Source organism: Conger conger, chromosome 4, assembly GCF_963514075.1.
Source record: "Conger conger chromosome 4, fConCon1.1, whole genome shotgun sequence".
Lineage (NCBI taxonomy): Eukaryota > Metazoa > Chordata > Actinopteri > Anguilliformes > Congridae > Conger > Conger conger.
This window is the reverse complement of record NC_083763.1, coordinates 35,916,083-35,941,965: the sequence shown is the minus strand read 5'-3', so window position 1 is coordinate 35,941,965 and position 25,883 is coordinate 35,916,083. Positions and strand designations below refer to the sequence as shown.

The following is a 25,883-nucleotide window of genomic DNA, read 5'->3' as shown; positions in this document are numbered from 1 at the left end:
GAAGAGTTCTTTTATTTCATTGAGTTAAATCGAAACAATGTCTTCTAGTGCTCATGGAATGATAGCCCTACTGGTAGGCAATATTACCCCGGCTTGTATTTGGGGGCCGGCCTTTATTTGTCCGAATCGACCACTCCCCCGGCTATTATCCGAGGCCCGGCTTCAAATAGAATCCCGGACACAATTTGAGGATTTACGGTAGTTCCGATATCGCAGTTCAATATCCTGTGCCTGACACTGATATAGATAAAGAAAAAGTATATTCTTGAATATACTCCATGGGGAGCTGAAAAATATGTGTAGTCTCTATCTGTTGGGTGCAGTTCCCTCCGTAAGTCTAGTAAATCAATTTCATTTAGACCCTTTCTCAGTATTTTATTTTGGGGTCATATAATCCTCTTATTATTCAACGTATCCAATTTATTTGTTACAGATTTTGAAATCACCTGCACAAATTAATGTGCCTTGTGTTTCTGAGGCAATTAGTTCAATTTTTTTTTTCCAAAGTTTTTGATCGCTTTGTGGAGGTAGATAAACTGAAAGAAGGGCGGTAATTTTGTTTTCTATTTTACCTTGCACTATAATATATCTGCCCACTTTATCCCTGATTTGCTTAATCAATTCAAAATGTATAGTTATGTAAAAATATTGTACCTCTTTTGTGACCCATCTTATAGAATGTATTTATATACCCACATTTTTTTATAAATTTAAATTTTAATATAATTTTGTTACAAGAAACCCATTTATTTGGTTATTTTCCCTTTTCAACTTACCCATTCGTCTACTCCTCTTAACTGGATTATTTAAACCATTCACATTCCAAGAAGCTGCTTTAAAGTTGCTATACCCCATGACGATTGTTTGAACCACGTGTGCCGGCAATGCAAACATGAACTAAAAATAAACACAAATAACCGGCACTTCTAGAACATGTGCCATATTGACTTCCAACTTCAGGGTCTTACACTGCCCTGTTTTACTCACATATCTATGTATGTGGTCTTGGAGAAACAGTCCTACTACTAGTAGGGGCTCCCTCTTTGCAGAAAGCAAAGCACATTTTTCTTTGAGCAAAAAAGTCATTTCCTCTTCCTGATCAGTTCAGTTTTTTTGTAATTATAGCTTGGGATTCCATAATAAACATATTGAAAAACATAAGAGTGGATACAAATGCCAAGATTAAGATAGCCTTGTAGGTTATCAATTCCTATACTATAGTAGGCTTTAGTGTAGGCCTACCACCACTGAATTAGTAGCTTACGCTAGTGTTATCTGCTTTCTTTTATTTTTTTACTTGCTGTTGTTGGAATCTCTCCCAGACTCGCTCAGCGCGACCACCTTCCCCCTTCCCCCAGTGTGCGCCGTGAGTGAGCATCTGTTCCCAGACCCTGTCGCTGCTCTTTCGTGACAGTTCAACAGCATATCCTCTCTTGTTAACTTCAACTTGGAGGTTGTGTGCAAACAAAACCAGCTTCCCCTCATAAGTAATCTTCTTTGCCCAAGCGGCTTTGAATATTTCATCCTTGGTATCATATCTTTGAAAGTTAACCAGAATGGATCTTGAGATAGCTTTATCTTGTGGCTGGTGCCAACTCTGTTTTCAAAAAGTTATCAATGAATATCAACATTGAAGTTCCCTCCGCATCCTCTTTAATGCCGTATATGTGAATGTTATTACAGCGTGAATGTCCTTCCAGGTCTATTACTTTAGCTCGGTAAATTCTCTGTTTTTCGAGAGAGTAAAGCAGAGAGTGTCTTTTAGCTCAGTGTTAGCCGTTTCCAAATCCTCCACCCTTTGCTCCATTTAGGTTTTCGGACATCGCCTACCACACTTTGTATTTTTTGATTAAATTCTGTTGTAAAGTTAGTGAATTCTTGTTTAATATCATTTCTGAATTAGTTTTTGAGGCTTTCAAATTAAATAAATGAATTATAGGGGATTCTTCAGGTTGAGTTCGGTTAGTAGAACGGAAGGGCACAAATGGAAATTGGCAAAGGAGAAATTCCGTATAGATATGAGGAAGTCTTTTTTCACACAGTGAGTGGTCAATATGCGGAATAGCTTGCCAATGCATGTAGTGGAGGCAAAAACACTGGGGGTTTTCAAGACCAGGCTTGATATGGTGTTAGATTCTATTTAGCTTTTAGGCAAATTAGGCAGTAGGTACACTTAGGGGTAGGAAAAGGCGAGCATTGCTGGGCTGAATGGCCTGTTCTCGCCATTAACCTATGTTATGTTATGTTATGTTACATTGCAATTTGCAGTACATTGAAACCAAGACTTTCACTACTAGAGTTTTGCACTGTTATGCAGGTAAATCTCTATTAAATCTTCATGTGGTTAATTTGAACAAATTAAAAATGATTATCGGTATGTGTCAAAATAAGTAATGTTGGAACTGAACTGCCCCATACCTTGCTATCTGGTGAAGTTTCACATGCACTACAGTACAGTAAATTCCAAACATTACTGGGAATGTGTTTGTCATTAAAGTTGTTTTCAGTTCAACCGCGTAATGGAGAACTTGATCCCTATGTAAATATAATTCTAAAACAAATTCAAACTAATTGATGCAGAACCTTAAAAATCAGCTGTCCCTTGTCTAAAATAACTTATTTTAATTGTCCTATTTTGATTGTCAAGTAGTATATCAGAACTTTGTTTAAAAACGGTCTTCATATATTATCAAAATATGCATTAAAATTAGGATGAGATTAGGCTTTCATATATTTTCTGGTTGTCCTCGACTTTCTAAATACAATTCAACATTTATCTAATATTTCTTTTTATTATTCATTATTAAAATGAATTAAACTATCAAATAACAAGGTTGAACTCACTGTAACAGGGTTGAATAGAATAACGGGGTTGAATTAATTAATGTTTCAATATTGTTTGCATTTATTGACCTGAGAAATTAATGACACAACATAAAAAACAAAGCTTCCATTCATCACAGTTTTCCGTCCTGCGTCCTTTACAGTCCAGACAGTCTGTTCCAAAGTTCTGTTTGGATTTGCAGGTGACGTGAAACACGTGCTGTCACAGGCTGAGGAGGCGGGATGAGCTCGAGCACGTTGTCAAAAGGATACCAGAGCACATCCTCATGTCTAGGCCAAAATAACTGGTTTTTACATAATCCATTACATTACATTATTGGCATTTTGGCAGGCGCTCTTATCCAGAGTGACATACAGTTGATTAGACTAAGCAGGAGATAATCCTCCCCTGGAGCAATGCAGGGTTAAAGGCCTTGCTCAAGGGCCCAACGGCTGTGCGGATCTTACTGTGGCTACACCAGGATTAGAACCACCGACCTTGCGTGTCCGCAGACCTTTACCTTAACCACTACGCTACAGGCCACCCAGAATGGTGCATGCATTTCACTGCCTGGTCATAAGTGAGCACACACCGCTGCCCTAGCACCTCTGGGTCATCCCAATTGATTTGCCCCTGTGATACAGCAGGTGGCACTTTCTTGATGAAGCTGAAATGGTGGGTATTCCAGCATTCACACTGTAACTGTTTTGCGTAGGTTGAGCACATGCAGCTAACATCTCGAGATGTAATCTCCCCAGGAGCAAGAGTTACCACCTGATGTATCCTCATGGTTCCTGGGATTGCTGGTACATCAGCTGGCATCCTCTCTAGTGCCAGCTCAACATTTTCACTTTCAACAAAGAACAGCTTGATGGAACTGCTGTTCTCTGAGAGGGCCTTGAAAAGCTTGTGTGCATTTTGGATGTCCTGTGCATTTTGGATGTCGGCTGCTCCGACACCATCAGGTGCTCCTTTGCCATGGCTGGACTCAAAAAAGTTCCAAGTCCCTCTCAGGCCTCTCTTCGCCAGCTCTGTGCTGAACAGGAAAAAGTTTCCCTTTTGTCTATATTGAGTGCAGGGCCCGTCACTAAAAAAATGTACCACAGACACCTCTGGGTGAGTGGTCTGCAAATAGTCCAGTGCAGGTTTCAGGTGCTCCCATATAGCTGCTGGAGTCTTGTGCTTTGATGGAGAGATGGAGGTAAAACAGGTTTTCTCTTGATTTCCACCAACATACATAACCCCTGTGTGAAGAGTGGCTTGTTTGTGCGATGACCCAAAGTGTACTGATTGTATTTCTGTACCATATTTGGTCTAGGTATAGGTCACCTTCTGGGTACCATCATATGTATTTGAGAGGGGTTGAACATTACGGGGTTGAAGATTTTAGCTAAAAGTAGCTATAAGTCCATAACTAGCCAAAGCATGTAGCACCACATGACATTAGGAAATCATGAAATTATAATATTTTTCAACACTGCTGTTTGTTTTTTCCTAAACAGTTGATAAAATATTGCTATATCAGGTTTTTTTTGTTTTTGTTAAAGTAGTTTATTATACTATATAGTATATTATTATTGATTATATTCGCAGAAAAAAAATAGTGTTAATTGCATTTTGTTTTTGTTCTAAATTCAATTAAAAAGTGTTTCCGATTAGTGGGGACATACAATTTCGGCTGTCATCCACTCCTTAGAAACCCATAAAAAAAAGAAAAAAGATTTTTATTGTTTTTTTTGTGTGTTGTAATATATAGACACATGGATCTATCCATTTATGGCTTTAAAATGCACTTTATGGGTTACTTTATTTGAAAATTTACCTTTACCTAAGCGTTACCTTTATGTTAGGCATTCGCCACTGATGTACAGCTACTGCAGCCAATGTAAAAAATAAATAAATAAAGTTAAAATTGGGCAATTCTCCAATCACGGATAATTGAATCCAATTACTCACATTCGTATTCAGAAAAAGTCAATAATCGTTACAAGTACTCGTCTGAAACGGATACTCAGATCACCCCTACTAGATACTATTAAGCATTTTGGCAAGCACTACACTTTAGGTACACTCTGTAGGCACACTTTAGTGGTAGGCAAAGTTGAGCATTGCTGGGCTGAATGGCCTGTTCTCACCATTATGTTATGCTATGCTATAATTGTAGGACCAAAGGCATAGCTTCAGTGTTTAGGGAATCAGGCCCAGCTCCAGCTGCCTGAGTCAGGGTGGGCCAAGTGGCGTTTTGTGTTTTTAAGTTATGAGGATATATTCAAATATGCTTAAGCCACATACTTAAGTCTAAAACAGAAGACTTGAGTCAAAATCACAAGTTTAATAAATACCTAATAAAGTGCACGCTGAGTGTATATGGCCCTTCTTAAAAGATCTCGGGCTGGGGGCTCCATTTATGTTGTGAGTTATTTATGTTCTTTATGCAAACCTGTCTGCCTTGGTGCTGGCCAATGGCATTCTGTCATCACCATTTTTTCTTCATAGAGGTAATGGACAGGGTTGTCCTTTGTCCCCATTGCCTATTAAAATGGGAACCGCTGAAACTGCCTATATCTCTATATGCAGATAGTGTGTTACTGTATATGACTGACATGTAATACTCTTTTCCTTGTGTATAAAAGTATTTTTTAAGACTTAATCTGTGGTCAGGATACAAGATTAACTGGTCCAAATCCATTCTCTATCCCTTAAATCCTGCAGCTAATCATTTGTCTCTACCGTCTGGAATTCCGGTTAAAAGAAATAATTCACATACCTGGGGTTAATATCTGTTTGACATTGAATTACATTTTTCATTACTGCAGAAAATTGAATCTGATCTGGGTAGATGGTCTCCACTTCAAGGTCTAAGGGTCTTATTTCAAGTATTTATAATGATTTACTTGAATGAGCATACAAATCTTAACATTTCATTAACACTAGGGAAATCTCTTGGGAGAGTGGTATGGAACAATGTTTTTCTGGCTTCTAAAAACCCAGACCAGACCACCATTTTAGTAATTCACTATAGAATGTGCTATCAACTCAATGTGGGAGATTTAAAATGGGTCTTTCCACAGACCCGTAAAGTATACTCTGCCAACTTGGCACCCAGGGCACATATACATTACATTACATTAATGGCATTTGGCAGACTCTTTTATCCAGAGTAATGTACAGTTGATTAGACTAAGCAGGAGAGAATCCTCTACTGGGGAAATGCAGGGTTAAGGGCCTTGCTCAAGGGCCCAACGGCTGTGGAGATCTTATTGTGGAACCACCGACCTTGCGTATCCCAGTCATGTACCTTAACTACTACGCTACAAGCCAACGCACACTTTCACATACATATACAGGCCGCCGCACACATATATGCACACAAGTTTTTCCTTTCTGGAAACATGTCACTTCTACTTTTTGTTTAATGATGACTCAAGGATTCAACTCTCAAACTCACAAATACTTTTCTTACTGCAGCAAGAAGCTTCCACCGCACGAGTTGTTTTGGCACCAATGGGTGCGGACATTTTTAGATGTTATCTTATTATCTATATTATCACTGTCTGCAGCTAGAATTAATCTGTTTTACATTGCGGTAGAACTGTTTGTGCACATGAAGAGCCTGGCCAGAAGCTGATGGCCAGGCATGGAAGTGCAGGTCAAGAAAACTGTCAAGGCCTGCGAGACCTGTCAAGTCATACCACTCCCAACCTACAGCTCAGGTGCACCCTTGGGAGTGGACAGCTAAAAAATGATCATGGCCGCAAAAGTCCATTTCAAGGCGATACATTCCGTATAGTGGTTGACTTACGTTCCAAATGGTTGCAGGTGTCTAAAGTGAGTTCCATGTCAGCCTCGGCAGGCACCAGCCTGCTGAGACTACTTTCGACCCATGGGTTGCCAGACATGATCTGATCATCTCTGACAATGGTGCAATCTTCACCTCTGTAGAGTTTAAGGAGTTTCTGAAGTGGAATCAGGCATGTGACCACAGTGCCATACCACCCAAGTTAAAATGCCAAGGCTGAACTTATGGTCCAAACTACTGAAGAGGCTTTATGGAAGATCACTGTAGATGATTGTAAAATACACCCTGCCAGGTTCTTACTGTCACAGCACATCACTACTGGTTCTTGCCGTTATGTTATGTATGTTATGTATTCATCACCATTTTATATAATTGATTTGGCCAACATACTTGTTCTTCTTTACTAATTCTTAAAAGCCCTGCTGAACATATGAACTGACAACTGCTAACTGCCCTGGACTAACTTTGCAGCCAGATGAAAATGTTTACATGAGAGGTTATGAATGGGGCCACAAATGGGTCCCTGCTGTCATTATGGTTGCTACTGACCAAGTGTCATACAGAGCAAAGTTTTCAGTTGGTCAAGTGCATCGACACCATGTGGAGCCTCATGATCCTGTGGACCTGTCATCTGAGGGTTCATCCATCAATCCATCCGTGTTTGCAGTTGTGCCCACTAGCCCTCTCCAGCACCCTACAAGGGAGCACCAGCCTCCACAGCACTTGAGGACTTTGTGAGCTGGGGATAAGAGGTCTAATGTATGCAGGTTATGCACGTAATATGTCACTACATATCTAACCATGAAAGCTGTATTCCTGAAAAGATATCATGCATGACCTGTCCCCTCATGTAAAAGCCAGGTACTTACAATGTTCAGTATAATCCTACTTTGTACCTGAGTGGCATATAGCTGGTGTAGGAAGCAGACGAGGTGCTCAGAATTTGAGAAAAGAGAGTATGCAGGGAATTGGAATAAAGGGAGGAAATGGGTGTGTGTATGAATGGTAGTAGAACAGAGATTACCCAGCAGCAGTGTATCATTATTCTTCTCCAGAGAGTATAGCTCATTCCTGCTGGAAGGCAGCTTGTTTGTAGCACCCAGCTCCCTCTGCATATGGTTAGCACCAGTGCTGTGCACCTCCAGACCCACACCAGGGGGAGCTAAGAATTTACTCCAGTAAAATACCCGCAGCCCGTCCACTCCTTCGCTGCCATGAGACACAAATGCACACATACTCATTTCACCACACACCTGTGGATAAAGACAATGACTCTAGGCCAGGCCAGTGAAAATAAAGGGGATTTATTTGTTAGTTTCTTACCTGAACGCAATAATCCTTGAGTGTAGATAGTGGGAGCGCCAAGTAGAGGACTCGTAGAGCCGTGAGAACTGATCATGTCATGTCGTCCAGTTGCCATGATGACACCCCAGTGTTGATGGGGAAAAAGGAGAGGTGTAGTGAGTAGGCAACAGGGTCTTTAAGACCAAAGCAGTCAATGCCTATGTAGCCACAACCATTTGGTAAGTAACCATGACATAATTCAATTCCCTTATATTTACATAGATACTATACACACAGTGAGCATTTATTCGATATTTATTAGAATTATTGGTCTTCTATCTACTTAGAGGTTTGATGCATTGTGTTTTCAGAGAGGCTCTTCTGCATATTACTGTCGTAATGTGTGATTATTTGCATTACTATGACCTTCCTGTCAGCGTCGGCCAGTCTGGCCCTTCTCCTCAGACCTCTCTCATTAACAACGCATTTTTGCCCACAGAACTGCTATGCTACTCACAGGATGTTTTTTGTTTTCACTCTATTCTCTGCAAACTGTAGAGTTGTTCAAAATCCCAGGAGATCAGTAGTTTCTGAGATAATCAAACCATCCTGTCTGGCACCAATAATCATTCCATAGTCAAAGTCACGTAGATCACATTTCTTCCGCATTCTGACATTTGGTCTCGAAAACAGCTGAACCTTGTGACCACACCTGTACGCTTTTATGCATTTCATTGCTGCCACATGATTGGCTGATTAAATATTTGCATTAACTAGCTAATGTACAGGTCTACCTAATAAAGTAGTCACTGAGTGTATGTTAAACAGCTGAAGTAATCCAGGCTTGGTGCCTTACTCAAGGGTACAAAAACTCTACCTGGAATCAGTGATACAACAGAATATCAATATGAAACTTGATGTCCTTTAAAAAAAACTGAAATTTCTCATTGATTAAGTATTCAGACGCTTCATTCAGTACTGTGTAAAAGCCTCTTTGGCAGCAATCACAGCTTTGACTATTCTTGGGTAAGTCTGTACAAGCTTTGCACACCTGCATTTGGGTAGTTTATCCAATTCTTCCTGGCAGATCCTCTCAAGCTCCATCAGACTGGCTGGTACGCGTCTGTGAACTGCCATCTTCAGGTGTCTCCACAGATCTATGGGGTGTAAGTCTGGGCTTTGGCTGGGCCACTCAAGGAAACCACTCCAGTGTTGTCTTACTTAGAATCACATACCATTGCGAATCTGTTGGCCAGAGTTATAGATTGTATGGTTGTGTATGGCACCCCATCCAGGTAAATGGCCACCAGCCACCCACTGATAATTAGCCTCTGCTTGAGCCTTGCATACAGTCACACATACAGACACGCACACACCCACACACAAAGTACACAGCTCTCTCATTTGTGTTAAAAAAACTCCCTTGTAGACTATTATTAGGACCAAGACATACCATTTGATATTTAACGGCAATGCGGTGAGTGGTGCTGATATAAATGGACAGGCTTATACAGCTGTGTTCCTTGTAAAATTGTTCAAGCACGTACACACATCATTTTATATAGATGGCTTCAGTTTTTAATTTATGTTAAGATTAACCAGTTAAAGATTGAATAGAGATTTACCTGCATAACAGTGTGCAAAACTGTGCTTCAGGTGAAAGTCTTGGTTTCAATGTACAGCAAATCACAATGTAGTGGGGGGACTGTTTAAACGACACCACTTCCGGGTTACGTCACGCCCACTTCCGAGTATGAGTAACGAGTAACGGATAATTTAATTGGTTTGCTCGTATATGGAAACGGATACGAGTAATGCACTACCCCTCACCCCTACCTTTTACTCAAGAATTGCTTCCGTCTAGCCACTCTAGGATGAAGGCCTGATTGATAGAGAGCTACTGAATATGGTTGTCCACAGGTTCTCCCTCTCTGCAGAGGACTTCTGAAGCTCTTCTAGAGAGACCGTTGGGTCCTTGGTCACCTCCCTGACCCAAGGTCCTTCTAGCCCAGTCACTCAGTTTGGAAGGCTCCTGGTGGGTATTTTATATATATATATATATATATATATATATATATATATATATATAGGTAATTTCTAAAGCTTTGGTCCTGGAAAACTTCATGCCTTGGTTTTTGTCCTGACATGCAGTGTGAATTATGGGACCTTACATACACTTGTGTGTACCTTTTTATACTATGTCCAATAAATTAAACTTGTCACAGGTGGACTCCAATCAAGTTCTAGACACATCTCAAGGATAATTAAAGCAAACTAAATGCACCTGGCCATAATGAAGGGTCTGAATACTCCTCAATGAGATATTTCAGTTTTTTATTTTAAATAAATATGAAAAACGTTTTCAATTTGTCATTATGGGTTACTGAGTGTAGATGAGCAAAATCTACAACACAATAAAGTGTGCAAAAAGTGAAGGGTCTGAATACTTTCTGAAGCCACTGTATAGATTCAAGTGCCATGTATTAAATTGTGCTTATGGCACAATAAACACATAATTCCAAATTCCTACAGTAAGTTTGTTATGGCTTTTTAAATAGTGCCATGTATTGAAATTAATGGAAAATATGGCAGAGGTTGCTAACCCATAATTCCAAATTCGTCCAGTAAAAATGCACGGAATCAATGGCATGCATACCTGGGATGGTTTAATGAAAGAAAATAATGGTGTATTCAGAAAAAAGTTTGATTCATTTTTCTATGACTTTTTAAACAGTGGCATATTGTGAATTCAGTTGCCATTTTAGAGGATTTTGCAATCCCATAATTCCACATTTGTACAATACAAAATGACAGTGTTGATGGCATGTATACGAAGGACAGTGTTCTTCAAGAATCTACTGGATTTTCCTGAAATACATTTTGCCATATAGTGAATACAATTGCCATTTTGAAGGAATTTGCAATCCCAAAATATTTGATAGGACCTGTCTGGGATGGTATTGTTCAATATTCTAGTGGTTTTTCCTGAAAACAGTTTGATTTACATTTTTTATAGATTTTTAAATAGTGGCATGTATTGAATTGAAAAGTGCACATTTTGGGGCTGCCATTGCCATTTCGCAGTGGGTAGCACTGCCGCCTCACAGCAAGGAGGTCCTGGGTTCGAATCCCCGTCGGCCAGGGCCTCTCTGTGCGGAGTTTGCATGTTCTCCCCGTGTCTGCGTGGGTTTCCTCCGAGTACTCAGGTTTCCTCCCACAGTCCAAAGACGTTAGGCTGATTGGAGAGTCTAAATTGCCCATAGGTATGAGTGTGTGAGTGAATGGTGTGTGTGCCCTGCGATGGACTGGCGACCTGTCCAGGGTGTATTCCTGCCTTTCGCCCAATGTATGCTGGGATAGGCTTCAGCCCCCCTGCGACCCTATTCAGGATAAGCGGGTTAAGATAATGGATGGATGGATGGATTGCCATTTTGGATGCAGTCCCATAATTCCAAATGTGTACGGTAACAATGCACAGAATCGATGGCATGTATACCTGACATAGTGGTCTTCAAGAATGTCATGGTGTGTCCAGAAAACAGTTTGATTCTATTCATGTATGGATTTTTAAATTGTTCAATGTATTGAATTGAATAGTGAATATTTTGGTGTTTGCTATCCCATAATTCTAAAAACCCACTGTACAAATGCACAGAATCAAATGCACAGATACCTGCAAAGGTGGCTTTCATGAATATAATTGAATGCTGAAAACAGTTTGAGTCAACTTTAGATTTTAATGGAATTTTAAAAATGTCCATGCGTTAAATAGAATGGAGTATTCAAGGTTATTAGGATATTCATTACATTACATGTCCTTTGGCTGATGCTTTTATCCAAAGGGACTTACAGTTTGTTTAGACTAAGCAGGAGACCCCCTCTGGGACCAATAATCACGGTCAAAGTCACTTAAATCACATTTCTTCCCCATTCTGACATTTGGTCCGAAAAACAGCTGAACCCACATGATTGGCTGATTAAATATTTGCATTAACAAGCTGAGTCTACCTAATAGAGTGCCCACTGAGTGTATAGACGTAAACTACACACATAGCCTCTCTCGCGCCTCACAGCTCTAACACCCCACTCAGAACTTACGTAGCCAGTAGTCGTGAATAACCCACTAATTATTTCTTGTATTGTTTTGAGTTGAAGCTGGGCTTCTCTCTTTGGCGACTGATACCTGTAGTATTAGTTTATTCCGCCACACAGGCCTACTCTAGCTACCTTTACCTTTCCTTTGTGTCACACGCTGTGACACATCCCTGGGCAAAAAGAGACAAAAGAGATTGACACAGGGAGGTAGGGCGAAGGTTGGTTTTCACCTGCGTTTTATTATTATTTCAGGCTTTGTGCAGGGAGAGAAAGGGCTGCTCTATAATCTAACACAAAGTCTTCTTCCCGTCACTGTCCCGGGAGTGGGGACAAAACAATAAACAGTAACAAGAAAGGAAAATATAAACAAAACTCTTTCCAACCACTTTTCAGTGTCAGCTGCAGTATCACCTACTCACAATCTTCACTCAGTTCCCCGGTCTCACGGGCGTACTGCGGGAAAGAGCACAGCTTTGCAGCCAAGGTGCATTTGGCTTGACCGACTCCCTGAGGCTCCCATTGGAGACAATCAATTAACGTATGTACGCTGGTTCTAATATACTTGACCTCCCAACCATTTGCAAAGCTCATTCAGCGCCCGTGACATAAACAAAGTGCCTTGATCTCTTCTGGGATTCCTACCCAGGAGAAAAAGTGAAACAGGGCAATTGGCAGGTACAGTACTGTGCAAAAGTTTTAGGCAGGTGTGAAAAAATGCTCTAAAATGAGAATGCTTTCAAAAATAGAAATGTTAATAGTTTATTTTTACCAATTAACAAAATGCAAAGTGAATGAACAGAAGAAAAATCTAAATCAAATCAATATTTGGTGTGACCACCCTTTGCCTTCAAAACAGCATCAGTTCTTCTAGGCATACTTGCACACAGTTTTTCACAGAACTTGGCAGGTAGGTTGTTCCAAATATCTTGGAGAAATAGCCACAGTGCTTCTATGGATTTAGGCAGCCTCAAATGCTTCTGTCTCTTCATGTAATCCCTGACAGACTCGATGATGTTGAGATCATGGCTCTGTGGGGGCCATACCATCACTTCCAGGACGCTGAATATAGTTCTTAATGACAATGGCTGTATGTTTGGGGTCATTGTCCTGCTGCAGAATACATTTGGGTCCAATTAGATGCCTCCCTGATGGTATTGCATGATGGATAGGTATCTGCTTGTACTTCTCAGCATTGAGGAGACCATTCATTTTGACAAAATCCCCAACTCCATTTGCAGAAATTCACCCCCAAACATGCAAAGAACCTTCACTGTTGCCTGCAGACACTCATTCTTGTACCGCTCTCCAGCCCTTCCACGAACAAACTGCCTTCTGCTACAGCCAAATATTTCACATTTTGACTCATCAGTCCAGAGAACCTGCTGCCATTTTTCTGCATTCCAGTTCCTGTGTTTTTGTGCATAGTTGAGTCGCTTGGCCTTGTTTCCATGTCGGAGGTATGGCTTGAGGTATGGCTTGAAAGTCACTTGAAAGTAGAGGAGGGTCCTCAGGCTCCAATTCTGAATCCATGTCAGACAATTCCTCACCCAGAACCGGGACACAGCCGCCATTCCTGCAAAATGGCGGGCCTGGGAAAAAATGACAGGAGAGTGGGAGGAGAGCTTTGTGTGTCCACTCTGCAGATTCTTCCTCCCTGTGTCTTCGCTGCGGGAGAGGTGGTACTCTGCTAGTTCAATGGCCGCACCCAGGGAGGTTGGCTGGTGGCACCGGAGCCAGTCGGGCTGCTTCAGGATTTCCTCAGAGTTGTGGATCTCAGGCTGTAGCCTGCACTGACAGGAGTCCGGGAGCTGCTGGGCATAGGTGAAGGGCTGACTGACTGCCAGAAACAAAAGTTCCTTCAGTCTCTGTGACCCTCCGGCTTCAGCCCCACCTGTTCCCTGATGGTTTCCCAGAGGGTGGGGCAGTCAGCCAGGGCCACGGTATGTTCCGGGCCACCAGTTGCACCTCCCTTGACAGCAACGGTGGGAGGTGCAATGCCCATTGCCATCTGCTTCTATGACTGCCTCCAAGTCATCTTCTGGCCCGCTGTTCTTTCCCTCAGCACCTCCGTTAGTACGGCTTGATCCGCAGCCTGTGATGCCACAATAGCCTGCATCGCCTGGTGTTAATTGTCCTGCACGCTGCTAAGGGCTTGATGCTGGTACTCCTGCATCTGGGCGAGCTAGGTTGCAGGGCAATAACTTTGGTCTGCTCATGTGCAAATTATTCTGTTCCCAATACGCTTTTGATTTTTTGGATGGTCTATGTCCCTAGTATTAGTATTAGCATTGTGGCAATGGTAAGTTTATATGTGCTGTCACTCGTTTTTTTCATCCCTCCATAATTATTTGTTTTTCACATTTCCATTGGGTTTCAATTAAAAAAGATAAAAGCAGTTAAAGAAGAATATAAGGAAGTTATGTAACTATGGAAAGCTTACAATCCTGTCTTTCCAACAGTTATATTATTGGTACCCTATAGACAATAGAACTTGACATTTCACCTCTTGTCATGCAATAAGGCAATTTCGGAAGGCCTCTAAATGAGGTTTAATAACTATTTACATTACATTACATTACATTATTGGCATTTGGCAGACGCTTTTATCCAGAGCGACGTACAACAAAGTGCATACCCATAACCAGGGATAAGTGTGCTGAAAGACCCTAGAGGGAAGTACAATTTCAATTGAATCTGAATTCAAAAAGAATCTGCAGAGTGGACACACAAAGCTCTCCTCCCACTCTCCTGTGAGGTGGTTGCTAAGATGTTTGCTTGGAGGTTGCCAGGTGGTTGCTGGGCTGTTGCTAGGTGTTTTCTAGGGCATTGCGAAGTAGTTACAAGATGGTTACCAGGGTGTTGCTAGATGGTTGCTAAGTGGATGCAAGGGTGGTGCTAAGTGGTTGCTGTAGTGTTGCAAGGTGGTTACTATGGTGTTGCTCGGTAATTGCTATGGTGTTGCTAGAAGGTTTCTAGTGTGTTGCTAGGTGGTTGCTAAGGTTTTGCTAAGTTGTTGCAAGGGTGTTTGCGAGGTGGCTTCTTGGGTGTTGTGAAATAGTTGGTAAGGTTTCTGGTGGTTGCTAGGGCATTGGTAGGGTGTTGCTAAGTGGTTGCAAGGGTGTTGCTAGGTGGTTGCAAGGGCATTGGCTCAGTGGTTGGTAAGGTGTTGCTGGGTGGTTTCTAGGGTGTTGCTAGTGGTTGCTAGAGTGTTGCTAAGTGGTTGCTAGGTGGTTGGTTGGCGGTTGCTTGGTGGTGGCAAGTACATGGCTAGATGGTTGCAAGGTGGTTTGTAAGGTGTTGCGAGGTGGTTGGTAAGGTATTGCCAGGTGGTTACTAGGGCATTGCTATGTGGTTGCTAGGGCATTGGCTCGGTGGTTGGTAAGGTGTTGTTAGCTGGTTTCTAGGGTGTTGCTAGGTGGTTGCTAGGTGGCCGGTAAGGTGTTGCCAGGTGGCTGCTATGTCATTGCTAAGGTGTTGTTAGCTGGTTTCTAGGGTGTTGCTAGGTGGTTGCTAGGTGGCCGGTAAGGTGTTGCCAGGTGGCTGCTATGTCATTGCTAAGGTGTTGCGAGGTGGCTTCTGGGGTGTTGCGAAATGCTTGGTAAGGTTTCTGGTGGTTGCTAGGGCATTGCTATGGTGTTGCTAAGTGGTTGCAAGGGTGTTGCTAGGTGGTTGCTATTGTGTTGCTTTGTGGTTACTAAGGTGTTAGTAGGGTTTCTAGGTAGTTGCTGGGTGGTTCCCAGGGTGTCGCGAGGTGGTTGCTAAGGTGTTACTAGGTAAATGCTAGGGTGTTGCCAGGTGGTTGCTATGGAGTTGCTCACTGTTTGCTAGGGTGTTACTAGGTGCTTGGTAAGGTGTTTCCAGGTGGTTGCTACAGCATTGTTTGGTGGTTGCTAGGGCATTGCTAAGTCATTGCGAGGGTGTTGCTAGGTGGCTTCTTGGGTGTTGCTAGGTGGTTGCTAAGGCTTTGCTAGGTTGTTGGTAAGGTATTGCCTGGTGGTTGGTAAGGTGTTGCCAGGTGGTTGCTAGGGCATTGCTATGTGGTTGCTAGGGCATTGGCTCAGTGGTTGGTAAGGTGTTGCTAAGTGGTTGCAAGGTGGTTGGTTGGCTGTTGCTTGGTGGTGGCAAGTACATGGCTAGATGGTTGCAAGGTGGTTTCTAAGGTGTTGCTAGGTGGTTGCTAGGGTGTTGCTAAGTTGTTGCGAGGGTGTTTGTGAGGTGGTTGGTAAGGTGTTACCAGGTGGTTGCTAGGGCATTGCTATGTGGTTGCAAGGGCATTGGCTCACTGGTTGGTAAGGTGTTGCTAGGTGGTTTCTATGGTGTTGCTCGTGGTTGCTAGTGTTGCTAGATGGTTGCAAGGTGGTTTCTAAGGTGTTGCTATGGTGTTGCTAAGTGGTTGCGAGGGTGTTTGCGAGGTGGTTGGTAAGGTATTGCCAGGTGGTTACTAGGGCATTGCTATGTGGTTGCTAGGGCATTGGCTTGGTGGTTGGTAAGGTGTTGTTAGCTGGTTTCTAGGGTGTTGTGAGGTGGTTGTGAGGGTATTGGTAGGTGGTTGCTAGGGTGTGCTTAGTTGGTTGCGAGGGTGTTGCTTGGTGGTTGTTATGGTGTTGCTAGGTGGTTGCGAGGGCATTTCTCGGTGGTTAGAAAATAGTTCCCAGGGTGTTGCTAAGTTGTCGGTCGGGTGTTGCTTGGTGGTTGCTTGGGTGTTGCTCAGCGGTTGTGAGGGTGTGGCTAGGTGGCTGCTAGGGCGTGGTTAGTTGGTTGCTAGGTGATTTCTAAGGTGTTACAAGGTGGTTGCTAGGGCATTGCTAAGTGGTTGCGAGAGTGTTTGCGAGGTGGTTGGTAAGTTGTTGCCAGGTGGTTGCTAGGGCATTGCTATGTGGTTGCTAGGGCATTGGCTCGGTGGTTGGTTAGGTGTTGCTTGCTGGTTTCTAGAGTGTTGCTATGTGATTGCTAAGGTGTTGCTAGGTGGTTGCTTGGGTGTTGCTGAGCGGTTGTGAGGGTGCTGATATGTGGTTGCTAGGGCACGGTTAGTTGGTTGTTATGGTGTTGCTAGTTGGTTGCTAGGGCATTTCTTGGTGGTTAGAAAATAGTTCCCAGGGTGTTACTTGGTGGTTGCTAGGGCATGGCTAGTTGGTTGCTCGGTGGTTTCTAGTGTGTTGCTAGGTGGTTGCTAGGGTGTTGCTAAGCGGTTGTGAGGGTGTTGCTAGGTGGTTGTGAGGGTGTGGTTAGTTGGTTGCTAGGTGGTTGCTAAGGTGTTGCTATGTAGTTTCTAGGGTGTTGCTAGGTGGTTGCTATAGTGTTGCTTTATGGTTGGTGAGGTGTTGTCCGGTGATTGCTAAGGTGTTGCTAGGGTTTATAGGTGGCCGCTAGGTGGTTTCTAGGGCATTGCTAAGTGGTTTAATGGCAGTGCTAGGTGGTTGCTATAATGTTGCATTGTGGTTGCTAAGTGTTGCTAGTGTTTCTAGGTGGTAGCTAGGTGGTTTGTAAGGTGTTGGCAAGTGGTTTCTAGGGTGTTGCAAGGTGGTTGCTGGGGCATTGCTAAGTGGTGCTGTGGGTGTTGCTATGTGGTTGCTCTGGTGTTGCTTGCTGGTTGCTAACCTGTTGCTAGCTGGTTGCTAGTTGGTTCCTATAGTATTGTTTGGTAGTTGCTAAGGTGTTGCTAGGTGGTTTCTATGGTGTGCTAGGTGGTTGCTAAGGTGTTACTTGGTGGTGTCCAGGGTGTTGCTAGGTGGTTGCAAGGGTGTCGCTCGGTGGTTCCAATGGTGTTGCTAGGTGGTTGCTAAGGTGTTGCTAGGTGGTTTCGAGGCTGTTGGTAAGTGTTGGCATAGTGTGTTGCAAGGTAGTTGCTAGGGTGTTGCTAGGTAGTTGCTTTTGTATATTGCGTTGCAATCACAGTCATTATGTTAAATGATCTACAAAATGGGGAAAATTGGAAAATTTAAATAAAGAATAAACAATTTGTGTGAGTTTAACTGGGCAGTAAAAGTGCTTTTATAACTCTCAGTACTTGACAACCACAACGACAACCAACAAGTTGAGTGCTCATATCTATAACCTGGAACTCAAGCCGATCACATAGCTCTACAAAAAACAAGCCCTTATTTGTCATCAGTCATGTGATTTTCTGAAAATGATACAAGCCTTGAAGTGGGGCCTCATGGAGAAATTCCACACTCGACACAAGCCTCGGAGCCTCAGCATCAGTAAAAAAAAGATGCTTCATAGGTGCCCTTATACTTCTCTGCCCTTACCCCTACACATGGACTGGCACCCAGCCCTATACTTCCCTAAACCATGCCCAGCCCCATCCCAACCATGCCCACCCCCCCCACTCTTATGCATGTCCCTGTTTATGCTCTGGCTTTTCGCTCCACCCTGGAGTTCCAAAGTGCCTCTGATCATGCAGACAATGTTTTTATTGAGCGCAAACTCTTCCTCTGGCTCTGCCCTGCCCAGCTTTCCTCTTCATGCCTGAAAGGAACAGGTCCTCGGGGAACTGACCAACCTGGGCTGCCTCATAGTGCCCTGCCAGGCTCATGTTACAAACACCTTTACATTTAAAAGGAGAGGGGAAGAGAAAGGAGGGGAAAGGTAGAGAGACAGATGGAGGCGGAGAAAGAGAAGGAGACGAGGGAAGCAGAGAGGGGGGCAGCAGAATCATTGTCCATCTCTTCAGACTACATCTTGGTTCTCGTCCCATCCCCAACCGAAATACTATTAGTTAATGGTATTTTTACAGTATTAGGCTTTTCTTCTTTGGGTTTATCTAATCTGCATGCATTAAGGATTTGTTCTTCTGCTAATACATGCCACTGAACAGCTGTTTTTCATTTATTTTCCAGGACAATGTAGCAGATTTTGTTCTCTGTTCATTTTTTGGTCTAGCTGACAGCATTAGGGCCAACTCCACAGACACAGGTTTAACCTAGTCCGAGACTAGATTCTCCATACAAACCCCATTTTAGACCTTGACTAAGATTAATCTGCCTGTGAAACCAGCCCTTGATGTAATGCAAGAGAGGGATAGATCAGGTGTCCTGCAAAAGAGGGACAGGTGAGAGGGCACTTACATAAGGGCTGAGGGACTCAACTTGCAGGTGAAACTGTGGGGAGGTGGGGTCAGTCAGCTGCAGAGAGAAGCTTTGGTTCCTGAACTCCACACTTCCTCCCAGGTAGAACACTGCATATGGTGAAGCTACAGTGGAAAGGTTTCAAAACATCAGTATACAACCACAACACTCACCTCAGTACAGACATCAAAACAAGCAAAAAGTACCACAATACACTCCATCTCATAGACCTCATAATAATAATAATAATAATAATAATTGTGTCACAAAATCTTTAATTATCATGGTGAGTCAGTGCCGAGATTTAACATTGCACACAAAAATGGCATCTGCTACAGCAAATTAAGACTAATCCCAACATGAGTTCTGTGGGCTTCTCTTGAATTTCTGTGGTAGAAGATCCTGGCTTGAGTGGACATATGACAGATTCACTCTTGGAGTAGAATTTTACTGAATTTTATTCTATTGAATTTTGAGTTACGTAAAAAGTCTGGATGACAATAGTTTTACAAGCAAAGCCAACAAGTTTATTTGGTGTTGATAAAACAATTGTAATTTTGACAATGTGGAGTTATTTTAAATTCATAATAATACTAAAGGGGATTGCAAATATTGTAGAAATCTATAATTCAAATATCAGCCCAAGAGTGTTGTTACTGTACGATGCTACTGTAACCCACATTTTCTTTTATGAAGACATACTGTATAAGGGGTGACATTTGTAAAAAGTTGTAATTCTGAAAAAAAATTCTACATTTAGCCAAAAGAACAGTACAATTTTCAAATTCTTTAAACATTTACACAGAAATTGGTGCAAAACATTGTAATCACTTTTCCAAAAGTAATGTTTTTTATAATGCATTATTTAAAAATTATGTGTTATATGTACAGTGGGCTCCACAATTATTAACACCCTTACTAAAAATGGATAAAAAAGGCTGCATATAATAACTTGGATAAGTTCAAATGTTTTTTATTTAGTCATCTCAATTTATCTGAAAGAGGCGGCACGGATGGTGCAGTGGGTAGCACTGCCGCCTCACAGCAAGGAGGTCCTGGGTTCGAATCCCCGTCGGCCGGGGCCTCTCTGTGCGGAGTTTGCATGTTCTCCCCGTGTCTGCGTGGGTTTCCTCCGGGTACTCCGGTTTCCTCCCACAGTCCAAAGACATGCAGGTTAGGCTGATTGGAGAGTCTAAATTGCCCATAGGTATGAGTGTGTGAGTGAATGGTGTGTGTGCCCTGTGATGGACTGGCGACCTGTCCAGGGTGTATTCCTGCCTTTCGCCCAATGTATGCTGGGATAGGCTCCAGCCCCCTGCGACCCTGTTCAGGATAAGTGGGTTCAGATAATGGATGGATGGATGGAATTTATCTGAAAACCACAGGTGCCACTATTATTGGCACCCCTAACAATTTTTGTAAATAAAATCAAACAAAGTGAAATTGGCAATACAGTTTTACTTTAATTTAGTTCATCTCAGTCTAAAGGAAGTCTACTGTGTCTGTTAGGGCCCGGTTTAGGGTCAGGCCATAACAGCATAACAGATAGGCAAATGGAATGTAGAACAGGGAGTGGGAATGAAACTAACACTGCAGTAACTCCGGTCCTATCTGCCTAAACAAACCTATATAAACCTTGTTAGTCTTCAGAGGTTTGCCAGGCTCGAAGCGGGCATGTAGCCAACCCCAAACAGAGATCAGATCTCCTCCAAGGAAAAATGATAAAACAAAATAACAAATTGTGTCCTGATGGATGGATGCAATCCCACTGGAACACTCTAAATAACCGAAGTCACTATACAGCGAGCAGATGGGCAAAACAAAGTCAAATTCAGGGTGGGTGAACAGGGTCAAGCATGAGTAAGTGACTGGGTCAAACAAACCAAAACAGGTGGGCAGGAATAAAGAGTCATAAGGATGAAGCTAGGGTCAAAATCTGAAGCAAACAAAACAAAAGGGGCTAGGCGAGTCGGAAAAAAAGACGAGACAATGGTTATCCATAAAATCCAATCAGTAAACAAATCAAAAGGGCTGAAGTGAGTGGCGAACTTCAAACAAAAATATGGTCAAACACAAGTCAATCGAATGAATCACTAATCTACAAGTCACACAGAAAGGTTCGCTGACCTAGTCTACCCCAAACAATACAACTGCCAGCCTTTACAAAGAAAAGAACAGGAAGTGGAAATTGCCAATCTCTGGTAAACAGGAAGTAAATGGTAAATGGTTGGCATTTATATAGCGCCTTTATCCAAAGCGCTGTACAATTGATGCTTCTCATTCACCCCTATACACACACACTCACACACCGATGGCAATTGGCTGCCATGCAAGGCGCCGACCAGCTCGCCAGGAGCATTTGGGGTTTAGGTGTCTTGCTCAGGGACACTTCGACACAGCCCGGGCGGGGGATCGAACCGGCAACCCTCCGACTGCTAGACGACTGTTCTTACTGCCTGAGCCTTGTCGCCCCTGAGCCAAGATAGTTGCACATCCAGCAAACATGCAGTATTCTTTCTACGTTCCTTTGTAGTTTCTGGTCAGACTTTTCCTCCTGCCACGTCATTACCGAGAATAGAAGAAACACCTTTTTATGGCAGCAAAGAACACACTGCAACCTTTACACATCGAGATATTACACCAGACTCCAAATAAATATTTTGCAAAGGAGCTTGAATAACACAATATTCAATGCCTTGCACTAACACAAGTTGAACAAACCAAAAGTGATAACATACACTTTCAAAAATGATTGACTTATTATTATTCATTAATTCATTATCCTAACCCGCTTATCCTGAACAGGGTTGCATTAATAATAATATCATTATTATTAATGATAATTGTTGTGGTTGTCCTGCACTATTGCCTCTGTTTCGGCACTCCATGGACATTGTCAAGGCAGCAGTTCAGCATGTGATCCCTGGTCAGGTTCCTGTCCTTGCTGCTGACCAACCACTATATGCTCTTGCTAAGGAAGTCCAGCGGACCTGGCCAGCCACTCACGGAGAGGATCACTTTGTGATCATGTTCGGTGGTCTACACATCGAGATGGCCACATTGAAGTTGCTGGGAGACTGGCTGGAAGACAGTGGCTGAACATGGTACAGGCTGACATTGCAAGTTCCGGAACAGCAAATTCCTTCATACATGCCAGCCATGTCACCAAGACCCGCCATGCACACCAGGTCACAGCTGCAAGCCTTTATACACTCCGCCAACAAGCTTACAGTGAAGACTGCACATCTGATGATACTGATGCCATGCAACCTGATAGTCTGCCTTTTAAGGAGTGGTGCATATAGCGAACAAAGGCCAGTGTCCAATTTGACTACTGGCTTAAGACCCTGTCATTGGAGCTTCTCCTGCTGCAGTACATCAGGCCAAAACCAGATAACTTGGTTATCCTTACAGGGTTAAAGCAAATCTATTTCGCTGCCTGGAATCAGATCTGCTCGAAAACAATAGTGTGCCTGTGGCTGATGCAACATTTCTCAACTTTTTTTCCCATATAGTGTCGAAATGGAAGCAAAGTTTCACTATATAGCATATGTCCAATCCAGTGTCCAAGTTAAAATAAATGTATTAGCAAACACATAATGAATAATAAAATGAACTAGAAAAAATTCCAGGGAAATTTTATGTGTGCTGCTGCTGGTGCCCATCCCTCACGCAAACACAGATGTAACCCACAATTTGGTCCTCACAAAAATGGAGAACCTCATCTATACACTTGTGTGTGTGTGTGTATATTTGCCCTTATGATAAGTTCATAGGCCACACACACACACACACACACACACACACACACACAGATCTAATACAAAATTTGGTCCTCACAAAAATAGACATCCTCATCTATACACATGTTCTGGGCAGTTGCTAGGGTGTTCTGGGCGGTTGCTAAGGTGTTCTGGGCGGTTGCTAGGGTGTTCTGGGTGGTTGCTAGGGTGGTCTGGGCAGTATAAGGATACAATTCCCAAGGTGGCGTTGTCTGGCTAAGTATGGGTTGCTCAACCACACCCACCCTCCTGTTACAGTTAGCACAACCATTAAGACTTGGACATAGAAATAAAACAGTTAAAAACCTCGGTATTTTCATATAATGTGGACAGGATGGAGTCAGTCAGTTAGCTAGTTATTTAGTTAATTATTCTTATTAATTACTTAGTTAGACGTGTTAGGGGGGGGGGGGGGGGCGATGGGCGGTTGAGTGAGCTGAGTGTGCCAGGGGCTCGTGCATGTTCTGTGTGTGTGAGAGTCTCTGTCTGTTAGAGATGTAGGAACTAACTTTTTTTTCTGACATGCTCGGGTTTAAACGCTTCTCTTTCCAAAACTATACGTCATATCTCTTAGATATTTGAATGTGAGTGACAGGGTGAAAATATGAACAGTTTGATATATAATGTCAAGGTACTGTGAAAATTGAAGGAGTAGCGGCAGTTTGTGTGTACAACTTTGTGTAAATGTTTAACTGCGTACAACTTTGTGTAAATGTTTAACTGCTTACGGCCTGAATGCTAGTTCATGCTAGTGCCTGCTTCAGATAACATTGGAGTCAATGAGAGCTGGATCCGGCACTCTCTGCACTTTTGGGCGATTTATTAAAAAACCGTGAGTCCTATCTCAATGGAAGTAACATTGAATGAGAGAGGACAAGTTTCTCTACATTTTGATGTATAAATTGTTGTTGTAGAGTAGAAGCTGTGGGAGTAAGATGAGAATGTCTTGAATATTTTTGATAAAATTTAGAAGGGCTGAATGCTAGAGTGGGTGATGTCACAGAGTGGGTGATGTCACCGCACTCTAAAGCCACGCAATACACACCCATTATAAAATCTGAAAATCTCAAAAATTTCATAAAACATAAACTGTGATTTTGTAAAAACCGTAGACGATATCAAAAAGTGTCTTTAGACCAACACAGTTCTGTTATGTTCCTGTGTTCTGTGTGCCCGTTCTGTGTGTAAGGCCCTTGCCCTTGTTTATCTGGTTTTCCTGTTTTGACCCCTGCCTACTTCCCTGGACTATTCTTTGTGTTTTGTGGATTTCTGTACCTCTGCCTGTTTGGACTGACCCCCTGGATTTTGACCTTGGCTTGTTTTGTGACTACGCTCTGTCTGTCCCATCACCTGTGAGTAAACTTGCCATTTTCCACACCCCTGTGTCTGCTTCTGGTTCCTCTGTCCTCCCTGCCGTAACAGAACGAACTAGCCAGGCATGGAACCAGCGGACCCCACCCCCTGGGATAAGGCGTACGACACATCTGTCCACTTGGCCCGCATGTGGAGACTGGAGCAGATCACTGCACAGCTCGCAGCGATCCATGCGATCCAGGCCAAGCTCCTTGGACCACGCCATATCCAACTCCCTTTCCCATCCCTTATCCACTCTCCCACTCCACTCCTGACCCGGCATCCAGAACCACACCAGTTCCAGCTTCCCCTTCGACCCCAGTACCCGTCTGCGGGTTCCGAGCCCCGTCTGCCCGAGGACTGCCCGTCTGCGGGTTCCGAGCCCCGTCTGCCCGGAGACTGCCCGTCTGCCCGGGGACTGCCCGTCTGTGGGTTCCGAGCCCTGTCTGCCCGGGGACTGCCCGTCTGCGGGTTTCCGAGCCCCGTCTGCCCGGGGACTGCCCGTCTGCGGGTTCCGAGCCCCGTCTGCCCGAGGACAGTTTATGCTCGGGCCCCCGAGTTGCTTCCGCTCCAGGACCTTCGTCTGGCCCCTGCGCCATGTCTGGCCCAGTTCCAGGCTCGGGCCTCGGCCCAGGGCTCCAGACCCCTCCAGGTCAAGAAGTAAGAGACCCCGGGCCCGTGCCCGCCTGAGACCCGGGGCCCTTGTCCGTCTGAGACCCCTTGTTCCCTCTGAGAACCCCGTTTCTGTCCGAGACCCTCGTTTCCGTCCGAGACCCCCGTTGCAGTCCGAGACCCCTGTTTTTCCGTCCGAGACCCAAGCTCCCTTCCGAGACCCCCGTTTCCGTCCGAGACCCCCGTTGCAGTCCGAGACCCCTGTTTTTCCGTCCGAGACCCAAGCTCCCTTCCGAGACCCAAGCTCCCTTCCGAGACCCCCGTTTCTGTCCGAGACCCCCGTTTCCGTCCGAGACCCTACCCAGTTCCCCTCAGTGCTGCCCTCATTCCCATTCCTTTTGTTTTTCTCTTGTTCCTCCCACCCTCCCTGCTCCTCCTCCCCATAGGTATCTGATGAAACGCCAAGAGGCGTTTCTTAGGAGGGGGGGTACTGTTATGTTCCTGTGTTCTGTGTGTTAGTGTATCATTGTTTAGTATTTTTTATTCTTGTAATTTATTATTTTTCATATTTCATGTCTGGTTCTGTTTATTTTCATTAGTCTTTGCACTCGTCCTCCCCTGTTATGTCTGCGTCTGAATGTTTTCCAGTCGAGTCACTCCCCTGTCTGCGTGCCACACTATTCGGGTGGTTACGGTAGTTTTCGGGGTTCAACATTTTTTCTAAACTCGCGATTCTTACTTCCTGCTTTTTCTTGATAGTTAAATGTTGTAAAGGATTATTCTTACTAACCACTACTAATCTAGGTTTTGTACAGTACTAATCCGATTAATACACTTACTGTCTGTCTAACTAACAATCACTTTTATTGGGTAGTTTAGAAATATTCACGTTACTAACTCACTAACGCATCTCTTAGCATTTCTGCGCTGTTCTATAACTCCGCCTTCCTATGCTATCCCTTATTACTCGTTTGTTTCAGCGAAGTGTTCGCACCTGTCTCTTAACTATCACTACGTCTTCAATCTATGCATTGTCTACTCCCTAGTCCGGAGCCGCTTGTATT

The 25,883-nt window shown here is 43.4% G+C and overlaps 1 protein-coding gene across 1 annotated transcript in view; it reads right to left on the bottom strand.

The window, feature by feature from the left end:
* LOC133126607 (suppressor of tumorigenicity 14 protein homolog) overlaps positions 1-19,293 on the bottom strand; it is a 460,185-nt gene extending 440,892 nt beyond the window's left edge. Inside the window, exons 1-4 of the mRNA XM_061238951.1 lie at positions 19,287-19,293; positions 19,073-19,197; positions 7,947-8,014; positions 7,648-7,832 (exon numbers count right to left, since the gene is read on the bottom strand). Of these exons, the coding sequence (XP_061094935.1) occupies positions 7,648-7,832; positions 7,947-8,014; positions 19,073-19,197; positions 19,287-19,293 (385 nt within the window). The remainder of the gene's footprint in view (positions 1-7,647; positions 7,833-7,946; positions 8,015-19,072; positions 19,198-19,286) is intronic.
* Positions 19,294-25,883: the final 6,590 nt, after the last annotated feature.